The sequence below is a fragment of the Chelonoidis abingdonii genome, chromosome 7 (assembly GCF_003597395.2).
Source record: "Chelonoidis abingdonii isolate Lonesome George chromosome 7, CheloAbing_2.0, whole genome shotgun sequence".
Taxonomy (NCBI): Eukaryota; Metazoa; Chordata; order Testudines; family Testudinidae; genus Chelonoidis; species Chelonoidis abingdonii.
Window position 1 is genome coordinate 46065689 of NC_133775.1, and position 13229 is coordinate 46078917.

Genomic DNA, 13229 nt, shown 5'->3' on the forward strand with positions numbered 1-13229 from the left:
GACAGGAGAGCGCTCCTGCCGACAGTGTGCTGTTCACACTGACACTTTTGTCTCTCGGGGAGGTTATCATCCCTGAATGACAAAAGGTTTGTCGCGCGATTGCCAGTGTAGACCTGGCCTAAGTCCCCTTGACAATGTAGCCCCTTATTTCTAGATTTTTTTTCACCTCTGTTAATAACTTGTTTTATGGTAAACAGATGTGATTCTGAATACACTCATGGAGCAGATATGTGGAATCAAGTGTGATGATAAATAATGCTTCAAAGGTTTTTCAGTATACTTAAAAGCACTAGGCTACTTACCATTACCGCTAATATTGATAAAGCACTAGATAATAGTATGAACTGACATACCAATAACTGTCCTTGTCTTGAAGAACTTATTAGTTGAAGGTGACAGCAAGTACAATAAAAGTGGCATGTGGTCTCTAAATACTTTCCTCATAATTCCGAGTCACTCAAGTTAAAGTGAAGAATGACATATTTTTAGGAAAAAAAACATAAATAACTTTAAATTAAACTTTGTCTATTTAGATAATCTTTTTTTCCCCCTTTAAGTCATTCCTAGGCATCCAATGCCTTTTGCTGCTAAAAACATGTTCTATGATGAGCGCTGGAAGGAAAAGCAGCAGCGAGGCTTTACCTGGTGGCTGAATTTCATACTTACACCTGATGATTTTACTGTAAAAACAGAGAGCTCACAAGGTAAAGTAGGTAATTTGAAATAGTGCACTTCTGCTAAATCATGGGAACACTTTAATGTCAATATATAAGGCAAAATTTGCTCCAGGAGGTTTTTTAATTAAACTTGTATACGATGAATGAAACCACTAGCTAAAAGCTAGTGTTAATTAAGCTTTCGTTAATTTATCTGTGTGTGTGTTTAAGTAACTTTTCAATAAGGGTAATTTTTATATCAAGAGGTGGTTGGTTTTCTTTTTTTTTAATTCCCTCTGCATTCCCCCCTTCTCCCTTCATGAATTTCTGTCCTGAGATTGGAATGAAAGGAAATTCAGTTTGCATCCCTATTTTCAGAGCTACTTTGAACTGTAGCGTTAACATTTGGGTATCTGTGTTTCAGCAGAGGTTGCACTGAATTCTGAATGCTGTTTTGAAGTTTTATATGCTTCTGTATTTTTTTCCATGTTCTTTAACTGAAAGTGTATGGTCTCGAAGTTTGATTTTTGTCATGTGGAGTTCTATTATACTAGATATGTCATCTGTGTATTAGTGTGCATTTAAATAGAAATAGCAAAAATAATGAAATCTTATAAAACAGATGCTAATTTACCTTTATGTCAGATATATAGACCTATTTTTCTTTTTTACTCTCTTTTCAATTAGTAAATGCAGCTGCACTTATCTTGGGAGCAGAAAATCATCATAAAGCCAGTGTTCCTAGAGCACCAACAAAAGAAGAAATGTCCCTAAGAGCTTATACTGCTCGATGCAGGTTGAATAAACTACGACGTGCTGCATGCCGTTTGTTTACTTCTGAAACAATGGTTAAAGCTATTAAGAGACTGGAGTTTGAGATTGAAACTAGACGTTTGCTAGTTCGGAAAGATAGGCATCTCTGGAAGGATATTGGTAAGAATGTACAAATGTTGTTGATATTTAGTATTTTTGGTAAAATAGAATTGTAAGTGTAGCAAGTAGAGTAGAAAAACTTTTTAACCAGGTGGCTTTGTAACAATGAAATATGGTTTAAAAATGTTTGCTGAATTTAACATATCATACTTTGCATTCATTTCAGGAGAAAGACAGAAAGTCCTCAACTGGCTTTTATCTTACAACCCTTTGTGGCTACGCATAGGTCTGGAAGTAAGCAATGCTTCTTATGGATACTCTATTCTTGTAAAGCCTGTGCCAAGAGTGGATCTCAAGTTCAACTGTAGCTGGCAGGCAGCTCTAGTTTATTAGCAGAACAATTTCATATTTCCTTTTAACTCATGGTTGTCTTGTTAGAAAAGAGAATATTTCATCGGGTAATTTAAAAGTGCTTTTCTGCGAGGAGTACTCTGGAACTGGGCTGGTGCTCCTTTGCTGTTGGTAAAGTAACGTTACCCTTCAGTAGTTGGTAGGAAATTGACGCCTAACACATTCCCACTATACTGCAGCCAGCTATGTTGGGACTGGTTGGGGAGCTCCCGATGGAAGCAGAGAACGCTTTCCAGACACCAAAGAGCCAGTAGATCACATTGATACTAATTTTAACTTTTTAGATGGGCATTGCATTTGAGATACCTTCTGGAATAAAACTAGGACTGAAACATTGTTTACTGTCTTGCAGATTAATCTGTGTTCAAAAAAATGGGCTAGGTTACTAATTTCTTGGCTAGTGAGAAACTCTTAAATAGTGTATTTCTATTTATTTTGAATAGATCCTACTGAAAATCTAAAGAAATAAACGATACAATTGTGAGCATTTTTTAACTTTAAAGTTTCCTTTATTTTTTGTTTTTTCCCATTAGACTATTTATGGAGAACTGATTGCTTTGGAGAGTAATAGTGATATTATGGGCTTGGCAATGTTTATTCTCAGTCGCCTGCTTTGGAACCCCGATATAGCAGCTGAGTACAGACACCCCACTGTACCTCACCTTTATCGGGATGGTAACTACTTCTTTTTAAAATAGACTTTTTAGCATTTAACTTTGCATTCATAAATAACATCTTTATGAACTTAATATTTTTAGGTCATGAAGAAGCTTTGTCTAAATTTACACTGAAAAAATTGCTGCTGTTAGTTTGCTTTCTTGATCATGCCAAACAGTCTAGAATCATTGACCACGACCCTTGCCTTTTCTGCAAGAATGCAGAGTTCAAGGTGAAGTATGTTTGAAAATATGACTTTGTATGCATATAATATAAAGTTGCTTTTTTAATATTAAGACTTTAGTACTATTCACACTCAGCAAATCTTCCAGGAGGTCACTAGCTATGTAAGACTTACCATCAGGACTTCTGAAGTGCCTATAATTTATAGGGAGAGCTCAAAAGCCTTGTAGTATAGAGGAGCTTTCCTTCTCTTTCTGAGACTCAATACTGCTCTGCCACAGTATTTGTCATCTGAAGTTAAATCCTCTTGCATTTTAAAAGTTTATCTGAGGGCTGTCCTACAATATTTAGGACATGCAGCCTAGCTTTCTGGAACAGTCTGTCTTGCTAGATGTTTGATTAGTAAATAGCCTCATTTATGTTCAACTAAAAACCATTTTTACTCTAGTCAGTTGATGTCATGGTATAAAAATCGTATGGAGTCTATTACTTAGATTGCAACACTGTTTAATGAGTTAAATGCATGAATAAATAAAAAGAAAAAGTTGTTCATGAATTACTCAGGATGCAGAACAGGTATTAGCTAATGTTACGGCAGCTTGATTGTTTTTTTGCTGTACGCTAAGGAAGTTATGAAAGCAGTCATTAAGAAACCAGTTAGCATTATAATATTGTGGACACAGTTTATATGCCATGAAGAGATATTTAAGTACTTGAATTTTGGTATCTTATGTGTAGTACTAAATGACAAATAATAAAGCTCCAGGCATTTGGGGGAAGGGATCAAAATGGTCACTTGGTCTAAGTTTATTTTATTTCCCCTTAGAATAGTAAAGATGTTCTACTGGCATTTTCAAGAGACTTCCTGAGTGGTGAAGGTGACCTTTCCCGTCATCTTGGCTTCCTGGGATTACCTGTTAGTCATGTTCAGACACCACTTGATGAATTTGACTTCGCTGTTACAAATCTAGCTGTAGACTTGCAATGTGGCATTCGTCTTGTGTAAGTTGATTCAGAATGGTTTTATGACTATCTGTATTTGTCTAATCCTCTGTAAGCTGAAATATGTAATCTTTTTATTGTTAGGAGAACAATGGAACTTCTCACAAAAGACTGGAGTCTCTCAAAGAAGCTAAGATTTCCTGCAATAAGTCGTCTCCAGAAGATGCATAATGTTGATATTGCCCTTCATGTTCTTAAAGAGCGGGGAATTCAGTTGAAAGATGAGTGTGGTAAGAATTGAAAAGTAGTGCTAGAATAACTACGCATTTGAAGAACAGAAATACGTATCTTAATCAGTGTTGTATTTCATTTATAGGTGCTTCAATTGAGTCTAAGGATATTGTGGACAGGCACAGAGAGCGAACTTTAGCACTGCTGTGGAAAATTGTCTTTGCTTTCCAGGTATTGTATAAAGTTGTGTGTAGTTGTAAAGAATTTTAAGAAATTACAACGAGAGGAGATAATGCATGGCTTGAAACAAAGAATTTGTAGTCTTTGAAATCATCAAGTCTGGATTGACCTGGCTGGATGACCCATATGAGAATGATCTTTTGTGGATTCTCATGGTTAGACGTGATTGTATAATGTATGTTCAAAGTGCTTTATAACTATTAGCTACATTGAGCTAGGTTCTAAAATGTAATACAATTCAGAACTCCTTTTAATTAGGTTTTGTACACTTGTTCATAGAATTTTCTTTTGTGTTTGTGCCAGATACTATAACAAAGGTTAAGTATGTGATAACAATGGTCAGGTAATTTGGCCACAGAAATTAACTTCTTGCTGCCTGCTGAGGAATTCTCTTGGAGCTACTAAAAATAGCTCTGATAGATGGATGTATTTAAAACCACTTCCAAACACTTGAGGAACATTTCCTTTGATGAACAATCATAGGAAGTGAATTCTAGAGCTGTGGCTCTTCCACCTAACATACTCCACCATATGTCTCTGGGATCAAACTGGGAAAAACTGAAGACTTAGGACTTAGTATGAAGGCTAATTAGTGTACCTGTAATTGAGTCAAGGATTTTGTATAGCCTTAAATGGAAGAAGGAAACAGAGTAGAAGAATTGGGTTTAATGACAAGGTTAAGAGGTCATTTGAACCAAAAAACTATTCTTCAAAACTGTGTATCCAGCTTAAGTGAATCCAATGGGAAGGAGTATACATTATGGAAAGTAAGACATAAGATGTAAGTTAGGAGAGAATCTGAAAAGCAAGTAGCCAGAGACTTTTTTTTATTATATATAATATCTAATGCAAGAATCCTGAAGAGAATACTGCTGCAGAATTATCAGGAAGCTAAAGGAGCAATTGAATGATGAAGAATATTGCAGAGAAAATGAATTTATTCATTTGTATCTGTCAACAACAAGATGTTGGGGGAGTTCCAAAGTCTCTCTAATTAGTTAAGTAGATGACCACTTCCACAATTGTATTAGGATTTAAAAAAACAAAAAAACCATGGTTTCAGTGTATAAACTAACCATTGATCCAGGTAGGTAGAAAATTTCCCTATAAGTTTTTATTTTAAAAGCATCTGGTTTTGGCTACTGTCATCTGGACTGAAGTAACAACTGGTTCTTCTTCGTGTGATTGTTCATGTCCATTCCACGCAGGTGTGTGCGTGCTGCATGCAAGCGATCCAGAAGATTTTCCCCTAGCAGCGCCGTAGGATTGGCCTGTGCGTCCCCTGGAGTGGCGCCTCCACGGTGCCGTATATAGGGGCCCACGGACCCTCCACCCCCTGAATTCCTTCTTACTACTGGTGATGGCTAGCTAGAACTTTTCTTGCTCTTGAAGCAAGCCTAACCGTGTCTCTATTAAGTGTATATAGTTCGTTCTTTTTCTCATAGTTTATAGTTAGTGTTAGTTGTAAGCTAGTTAATAGCTGTTGGAGGGGCTTTCCCCCCCAACATAATTGTCGCCCAGTCCTGGGGCATGCCTGGGTCCCCAGGGCTTAAACTCTGCGCAGACTGCGGGAAATTTATGCCGAAGAGTGACCTGCACTCTTCCTGCTTGAGGTGCCTCGGGGAGAGACACCAAAGAGACCAATGCAGTATCTGCAAGAGGTTCTGTCCCAGGGCTCTTAAGGACAGAGAGCAGAAACTTAGAGTGCTCCTGATGGAGGTGGCCTTACAGCCAGACTTGGAACATGAGCCTGCCAACCCAGCACCTCATCCTCGGTGCGCAGCACTCCGGCACCATTAGTAGGAGAGGAGGCCCAGTCTAAGAACTCTAAGTCCCGGCACCGGAGAGAATCGGGATATAGAAAATCGGCCTTCATGCGGCACCGATTACCATCACCAGTGCCCACGAAAAAGAGGCCAGTGATTGGCCAATCACCCCACCAGGACCTAAAGGGCCGGCGGTGTCCACAAGTGTGGTGGGACAAGCCGTGCCACAGCCTCATCCTCGCAAGGTCCCGTTGACTCCTGCCCCCGTGGGGGTACAGTTGAGTCCAGACCAGTCTAGGTCCCCAGACCTCAGTGAGCATGTGCACCTCCCATCGATGCCGGAGGCGTTCGAGGGGGCCTCAGACTTATTAAGCCTCCCAGTGCTTGCCTCCCTGCGACAGAGGGAAGAGCTTCCAGGGACTACCCGACCCCCGATCCAATCAAAGGGCAAGCCAGCCATGATGATGCCACGGTCCCTGCCCCGCACCGCTCCGGCAGCACTGGTGCAAAGAGAGTGTTCCCCGGCCTTGCGGCACCGCTCCCCAGCAACAGTGGGTACTGCCCTCCTTGGTCTTCATATTCGGAAACCTCAGAAGCAGAATCCTACCACTCCAGTAGATCAAGGAGAAGGAGGTTGGCTTCATAGGCAAGCCAACGACTTTACCTGGCACAGTGGCAGCAGAAGTGCCAACCACCCTCCCAGTAACCATTCTGGACTCCCTGGGCTTACCGTCAGACCCTGGGACAGGTGCACGATCCGCGCCCCAGGTCTGCGTCAGTCTCTTCGATGTCGGTGGCTTCGTCGCAAATGCCTCCACCACTGGCACCGCCGTCCGACAGGAGTGTGCTACAACTGACACCGGCACCAATGGGGGCCATGTTTTCGACGCCGCAGGCACTGCCCAGCACGCCTCGTCAATCGGCGTTGACCCTGGTACCTGTCATGGTGCCGCATCCTATATCTGCACAGGCCACGCAGAGTACTGTGTGCTGCAGGACCCTGCGGAGGCTGAGGGTAGCGAGGAAGATCCCCTGCAAAAGATCTTCTCTTCTTCCACGCCAGATGAGGTGGTTGCGGGAACTTCAGCGGCACTGGTTCTAGAGGACAACCGGGTGCTTCAGCAGCTACTTAAACGTGCTACACAGAGCCTGGCGATCCAGGTGGAGGAGTTTGAGGTGGATGTAGATCCGGTAATGGACATCCTGGCTCCCTCGGGCCCATCGAGGGTCGCCCTACTGTTGATCAAAACAATATTTGATACATCCCGCACCCTTTGGCAGACACCAGCTTCTTTGGTCCCTACGGCCAAAAAGACCGAAAGGCGCTACTTTGTCTCCTCCCAGGGCCATGAGCACCTATATTATCACCCTCCCCCGGACTCTCTGCTTGTGGATGTGGCCAACCAAAAGGAGCGTCAGGGGTTTCAAGGGCCTACACCCAAGAACAGGGAAGCCAAGAAGTTGGACCTTTTGAGGTAGAAAGGTGTACTCAACAGGGGATCTGCAACTATGCATAGCCAACCAACAGGCTATAGTGAGCCAGTATGGCCATAATACATGCTCGGCCTTGTCCAAGTTCACTGAACTCCTTCCCCAGGAGTTGCAAACAGAATTCTCCACTCTGGTGGAGGAGGGGAAGCTGATTTCGCATGCATCCTTCCAAGCACCCCTGGATGCGGCGGATGCAGCCTCCCACACACTGGCCACTGGTCCAGTGATGTGGCGGACGTCCTAGCTTCAGGTCTCGGGCCTTGCACATGAGGTCCAGCAGACCATCCAGGACCTCCGCTTTGAAGGGCACACTCCGTTTTCCAAGAAAATGGACAAGAGGCTCCTTAGTTTAAAGGACTCAAGGGCTACCTTATACTCGCTGGGCCTGCATGCTCCAGCCACCCAGCGCAGGCAATTCAGGCTACAGCCAGCCCCGTGGCCGTACCAGCCCCAGAACTGTCCAGAGCCCTCGCTTAGGTGGAGCAGAAGTGGCAGGAGAAGGCAACAACAGCCCTATGGACAGTTGTCTGGCCAGCCGCAGACTCTGTCAGGGTCTAGACCCCAAATTTTTAAGGTGCGGTCAAGGACGACCTACCAGTCGGGACTTTGGATTCTACCAGTCCTACTTTTTCGTCACATCTGTTCCTCTTCTATCGTGTCTGGTCCCAGATCACATCAGACAGTTGGGCTCTCCACATGGTAGAGAGGTATATTCTATCCAGTTATCCTTCCCCGTCCCTCTTTATGGACCCTTCTCAGGAGCAACGTCTAATTCAGGAATTGCAGTCCCTCCATGTTGTAGGGGCAGTGGAAGAAGTTCCTCAGGAACCCCAGGGGCAGGGGGTTCTACTCCTGGTATTTCTCAATACCGAAAGCGAAAGGGGGCCTCAGACCTATTCTGGACTTGTGGCGTCTGAACAAGTTTGTGGAGAAGCTCAAGTTCCGTATGGTCTCCCTGTCCTCCACCATTCCTTTCATGGATCCAGGAAACTGGTATGCTGCCCTTGACTTGAAGGACGCTTATTTCCATATTGTGATAATTCCTCAACATAGATGTTACCTCAGATTCATAATAGGCAACACCCATCTCCAGTTCACAGTCATGCCCTTCGGCCTGTCAACGGCCCCGAGGATCTTCACAAAGTGCATGGCAGTCGTAGCAGCCTTCCTGCGCAAGCACGAAATTCAGATGTTTGCCTACCTGGATGATTGGCTCATCAAGGGCTGCTCCAAGGCACAGGTGGAGGCTCGGGTGGTCTTTATCAGACAGACCTTCCTCGAGCTCGGCCTCCTGCTGAATGAGGCTAAGTCTACTCTGGCTCCCGTCCAACAAATAAAGTTCATAGGGGCAGTTCTTCTTTGAGTGATTTGCTCAGGTGTATTCCACAGTAAGTGTGCATGCTCGCCACATGCACCAGTGCCAGAAGTTTTTCCCTTAGCAGTGCACTGCTGCGACCCCGGGAGTGGCACCCCTATATCGTGCTATAAGGAGAGCTGCACCCTCTGCCCACCCTCAGTTCCTTCTTGCCGCCAGTGAAGGTAGTCGAAACTTCGTGCTCCAGTCTTGCTATAGCTTCTCTAGTTATCCTTAGTAGTACAATTCTTCAATAGTTAAAGTTTTCTCCAGTTAGTCGTCTGGGTTCGGGGCATGTCCCGTGCCCCAGGCTTCGAGTCGTGCAACTCCTGTTGCAGTTCTATGCTAAGAAGTGATCCGCAGATGCAGTTTCTCCGCTGCTTGGGCAAGACCCACGTAAGTGAGCACTGTAGGATCTGTAGATCTTTCAAACCATGGACTAAGAAGGTGAGGGACAGTAGACTTGATGCTCTCCTAGTGGAATCAGTGCTGACCCCAGCACTGGCATTCCGAATGGATTTGGCGCCTGGCACCGCGTCTTTGGTACAGAGAGAAGTCCCCTCCACTAATTGACACTGCTCCCCTTCAAAGAAGCAAGGGAAGACTCAGCGGCGCCGACACAAAGATAGGGGGGTAAGGCTGGACCCGAGCTGGGCAGCCCGCGATCCCCCTCGGGATCCAGGCCTCCAACTCGCGGTGAGCGGAGCAGCCCAGTTCCGTCCATGCGTGCCTCCCCTGCGGAGAGGATGCTGTTGCGGCCGGAGGCTACGTGTGACATTATAACCCTCCCAGTACCTGGGGCGCCGCCTGAGATGGGCTCCCAGTCTCAAGGGAAGCCTCCACTGGGAGCACAACTGCTTTCCTCTACCTTACTTAAGCTGACCAGCTCGCTGCCCGTGAAGGAGTCTCGGGGCTTCTCTACGCCCCGTGACTGGGCATACAAGCACTGGGATAAGCAGCACCAATGCTCCTCCTCGTGTCGAAGCTACCTGTAGAGGAGTGGACTCACCCCTGCGGCGCCTCCTGCTGGTGTCTTCTGGGAATTAGCTCGATTCAGCTCTGGAGTGTCCTCTGTAGACCGGTGATCCGCCTGTCCTCTTGCCCCCGTGTCCCTCCCTGGACCTGGTGGCCTTTTTCCTGGTGTGCTGCCCCCTGGCAGTAACCCCTCAGTCTTAGGGTCTCCGCCAGGGAACCCCCACCCACTATCCCCACCTCGCCTCAGTATATGGCTACTGCCAGTCATCGTCTAGCCTCACATCCTGGGGCATACTGCAATATCAGCCTACGCATCACTGGCAAGGAGGGTTTGGATCTTCTGCGTTGGCCTACTCCTGGGCTGCCCTCTGCAACCCCAAGTACCTGTTGGCCTTATATTAGGCCATAGCTTGGGGCTTTTCAGGCTGGAGCTCCCCAGCTCCTCTGCCTTTCCCCAGCCCTGCTTCATTCAGGTACCTTGTGTCTAGCTCCCTGCAGTCAGGCCCATCTCCCTCTACAAACAGAGCACAACTCTTTGCTCCTGGCTTCCCTGGCCTCTTTATACAGGCGAACTGTGGCCTGATTGAGGTGTGGCCCAGCTGAGCCACTTCCCAATCAGCCCCGCCTAAAAGCTGCTTTCTCCAGCCACAGTCCCCTCCCAGGGCTGTTTTTAACCCTTCAGAGCAGGGGTCCACCCTGCTACGCTACCAAAGCTAATCCCATCACCACCGATGTAGGCGGTCTGACTCAAGCTCCTGCTCTATCAGACATCGCGCCCGGGACTCATCTCGCTATTCACCAGCACTGAAGCGGCCTAGTTCCAGCCGCTGGGGCGAGTAAGGAGCAGCACCTCGGATGGGTACTGATCTTTGTCCTTGAGGTCCTGGTCACATGGACGGCACTGTCGCAGGCACCATTGCTCATGTTGCTCCTACAGTACTGTGTGGTCGTTGGTTACCTCCTCATTAGCACCCAGCCACCTGTCTCCAAGTCATGCGACTCTGCGAGAGCAAATTGCACTGTCCAGCACCTAAGTCGGTCAGTGGTACGGAACACTGTGTGGCAAGGACAGTGGTGTCAATGGGCACTGTGGCCGCAGATACCCGTCCAGGCGAGACCCCACTTGGTGGCCGGAGTGTCTTGGGCTCCTTCGGCCTCCTCTCCATGGCAGAGGGAGAAATCAACAAGTGCCAAGCCCACAGCACCGTGCCCGACTCTGACCTGGGGATTGACCCACTAGTACCATCTGATGCCCTAGGCTCTGTGCCAGTTCCTTCACCGGAGCCAGAGGATACCATAGTAGCACTGCTGCCTGTCCCCCAAGAGGGCTTCAGGGCTCACCAAGAGCTCATCAAGCGGGTGGCGTCCAATCTCCAGCTCCAGGCTGAGGAGATGGAAGAGTCGTCTGACTCTTTTTAATGTACTGTCATCCTCGGTACCGGGCCGTGTGGCCCTACCTCTCCACTAGGGGGTAGCCAATATTTTGACTACCCTGTGGTAAACCCCAGCTTCCTTGGCCCCCATTTCTAAGAAAGCAGGAGAAAATACTTCGTGCCGGCTAAGGGCCACAAATACCTGTGCTCCCACTCAGCACCTAACTCCCTGGTGGTAGAGTCAATTGACCACCAGGAACATCACGGTCAGCCCATACCCACCCCTAAGGACAAAGATGCCAGGAGACTAGACACTTTTTTGGCAGGAAGGTTTATTCCTCAGTGAGTTTCCAGCTCAGGGTGGCCAATCACTAAGTCCTTCTAAGTTGATATGACTTCAATTTATGGGGGTCCTTACCAAAATTTGAACCTCTCCTCTGCGAGTGGGACAAAAAGGAGTTCAGGACTCTGGTAGAGGAAGGCCCGTCGGCGGCGAAAGCAGCCCTCCAGGCAACATCAGACGTGGCAGACACAGCAGCCCATTCGATGGCCTCCGCCGTATCCATGCACAGGGTGTCATAGCTTCTCCTGTCCGGACTGTCTGCGGAGTCCCAGTCCTTTGATGCAGGACCTTTCCTTCAATGGGAAAGTGTTGTTTGCGGACCAAACTGACATCTGCCTGCATGGGATGAAAGACTCCCGTACAGCCCTGCAAACCTTGGGCCTGAACGTTCCTTCAGCGAAGGACAAACCTAGGCTGCAAACTTTGCCTCCTTCTGCTACGGGCAAATACGAACCCCTGCCTAAGTCCCACTCAGCCCCACTGCCTGGCCCTTCAAAGGGCAAAAGGCAGGGAAAGAGGCGGTTTTGACTCTTTGTGGGGTGCCACCGGGCTTGTTGCCAGGAAGATCCCCCCAGTTAATAAAGTTTGTGTTCTGCAACTGTTTGTTTGCCTTCCGCGTGGAGTGGTCCCAAATAACGTTGGACCAGTGGGTCCTCAAGGGCTACATGTTGCAGTTCACTTCACATACACGCTACCTCCCTCTCCAGGTGAGCCTTGGGGACCTGGAGCATGCCCACCTCCTAGAACAACAGGTGGCGTGCCTTCTCCACCTGGGGGTATATAGAAAGGGTACCAGTAGAATTTTAGAACAAGGGCTTCTGTTCCTGGTATTTCCTGATCCCGAAGGCAAAAGGGGGGCTCAGTTTTACGGTCCTCTACAAGTTCCGTATGGTATCCCTGGCCTCTGTCACCCCCTCCCTGGACCCGGGGAATTTATTCATGGCCCTGGATCTCCAGGACGCCTACTTCCCTATCCATATTTTCGAGGGACATAGGCGTTTCTTCCAATTCCCCGTAGGGGGGGACCATTACCAGTTCACGATCCTCCCGTTTGTCCTTTCCACAGCCCCGAGGTTTCACCAAATGCATGGCGATGGTAGCAGCCTATCTCCAGAGGAAAGGAGTACAAATTTTCCCTTACTTGGACAATTAGCTTCTCAAGGGCAAGTCTTGGTCCAGGTTACAGGCCCAGGTGGGACTTCTTCTGTCTATGTGCGCAGATCTTAGTCCCGGTTCAACGCATACAGTTCATAGGGGCTCTTCTGGACTCGTTAGAGGCCACAGCGTCTCTTCCCTGGAATAGGTTCGAGATCCTAAAAGGTCTCATTGCCTTAGTCATGATCTTCCCAGTGACGATGGCGACGGTGTGCCTTCAGATCCTCAGTGATATGGCGGCATGCATGTCCATAGTTTGCCATGCCAGGCTCAGAATGAGGCCCTTCCAGCTGTGGCTGGCATCCCAGTATTCCCAGGCCTGGGACGGGCTGGACAAGGTTGTCACGATACCATCCCAGGTAGTTGCTTCCTTACAATGGTGGTCCCTCCCGCGCAACATGCTGCAAGGAGTCCTCTTCTGAGAAATCTCCCCCTCACTTGACCTAGTGTTGGATGCCTTGGACCTGGGTTGGGGAGCCCACATAGGGAACATTCAAACCTAAGGGAGATGGTCGGCCTCGGAATTATCCCTACACATAAATGTGAGGGAGCTCAGGGTGATACGGCTGGAGTGCATGG

The 13229-nt window shown here is 47.2% G+C and overlaps 1 protein-coding gene across 2 annotated transcripts in view; it reads left to right on the forward strand.

Moving 5' to 3' along the window:
• Window positions 1-13229, forward strand: part of ASPM (assembly factor for spindle microtubules) — a 64263-nt gene that overhangs the window by 14100 nt on the left and 36934 nt on the right. For both annotated transcript variants that reach the window (XM_032770896.2, XM_075067851.1), the window contains 8 exons: window positions 558-704; window positions 1344-1589; window positions 1756-1823; window positions 2474-2615; window positions 2699-2829; window positions 3607-3782; window positions 3867-4012; window positions 4099-4184. In XM_032770896.2, the coding sequence (XP_032626787.2) occupies window positions 558-704; window positions 1344-1589; window positions 1756-1823; window positions 2474-2615; window positions 2699-2829; window positions 3607-3782; window positions 3867-4012; window positions 4099-4184 (1142 nt within the window). The remainder of the gene's footprint in view (window positions 1-557; window positions 705-1343; window positions 1590-1755; window positions 1824-2473; window positions 2616-2698; window positions 2830-3606; window positions 3783-3866; window positions 4013-4098; window positions 4185-13229) is intronic.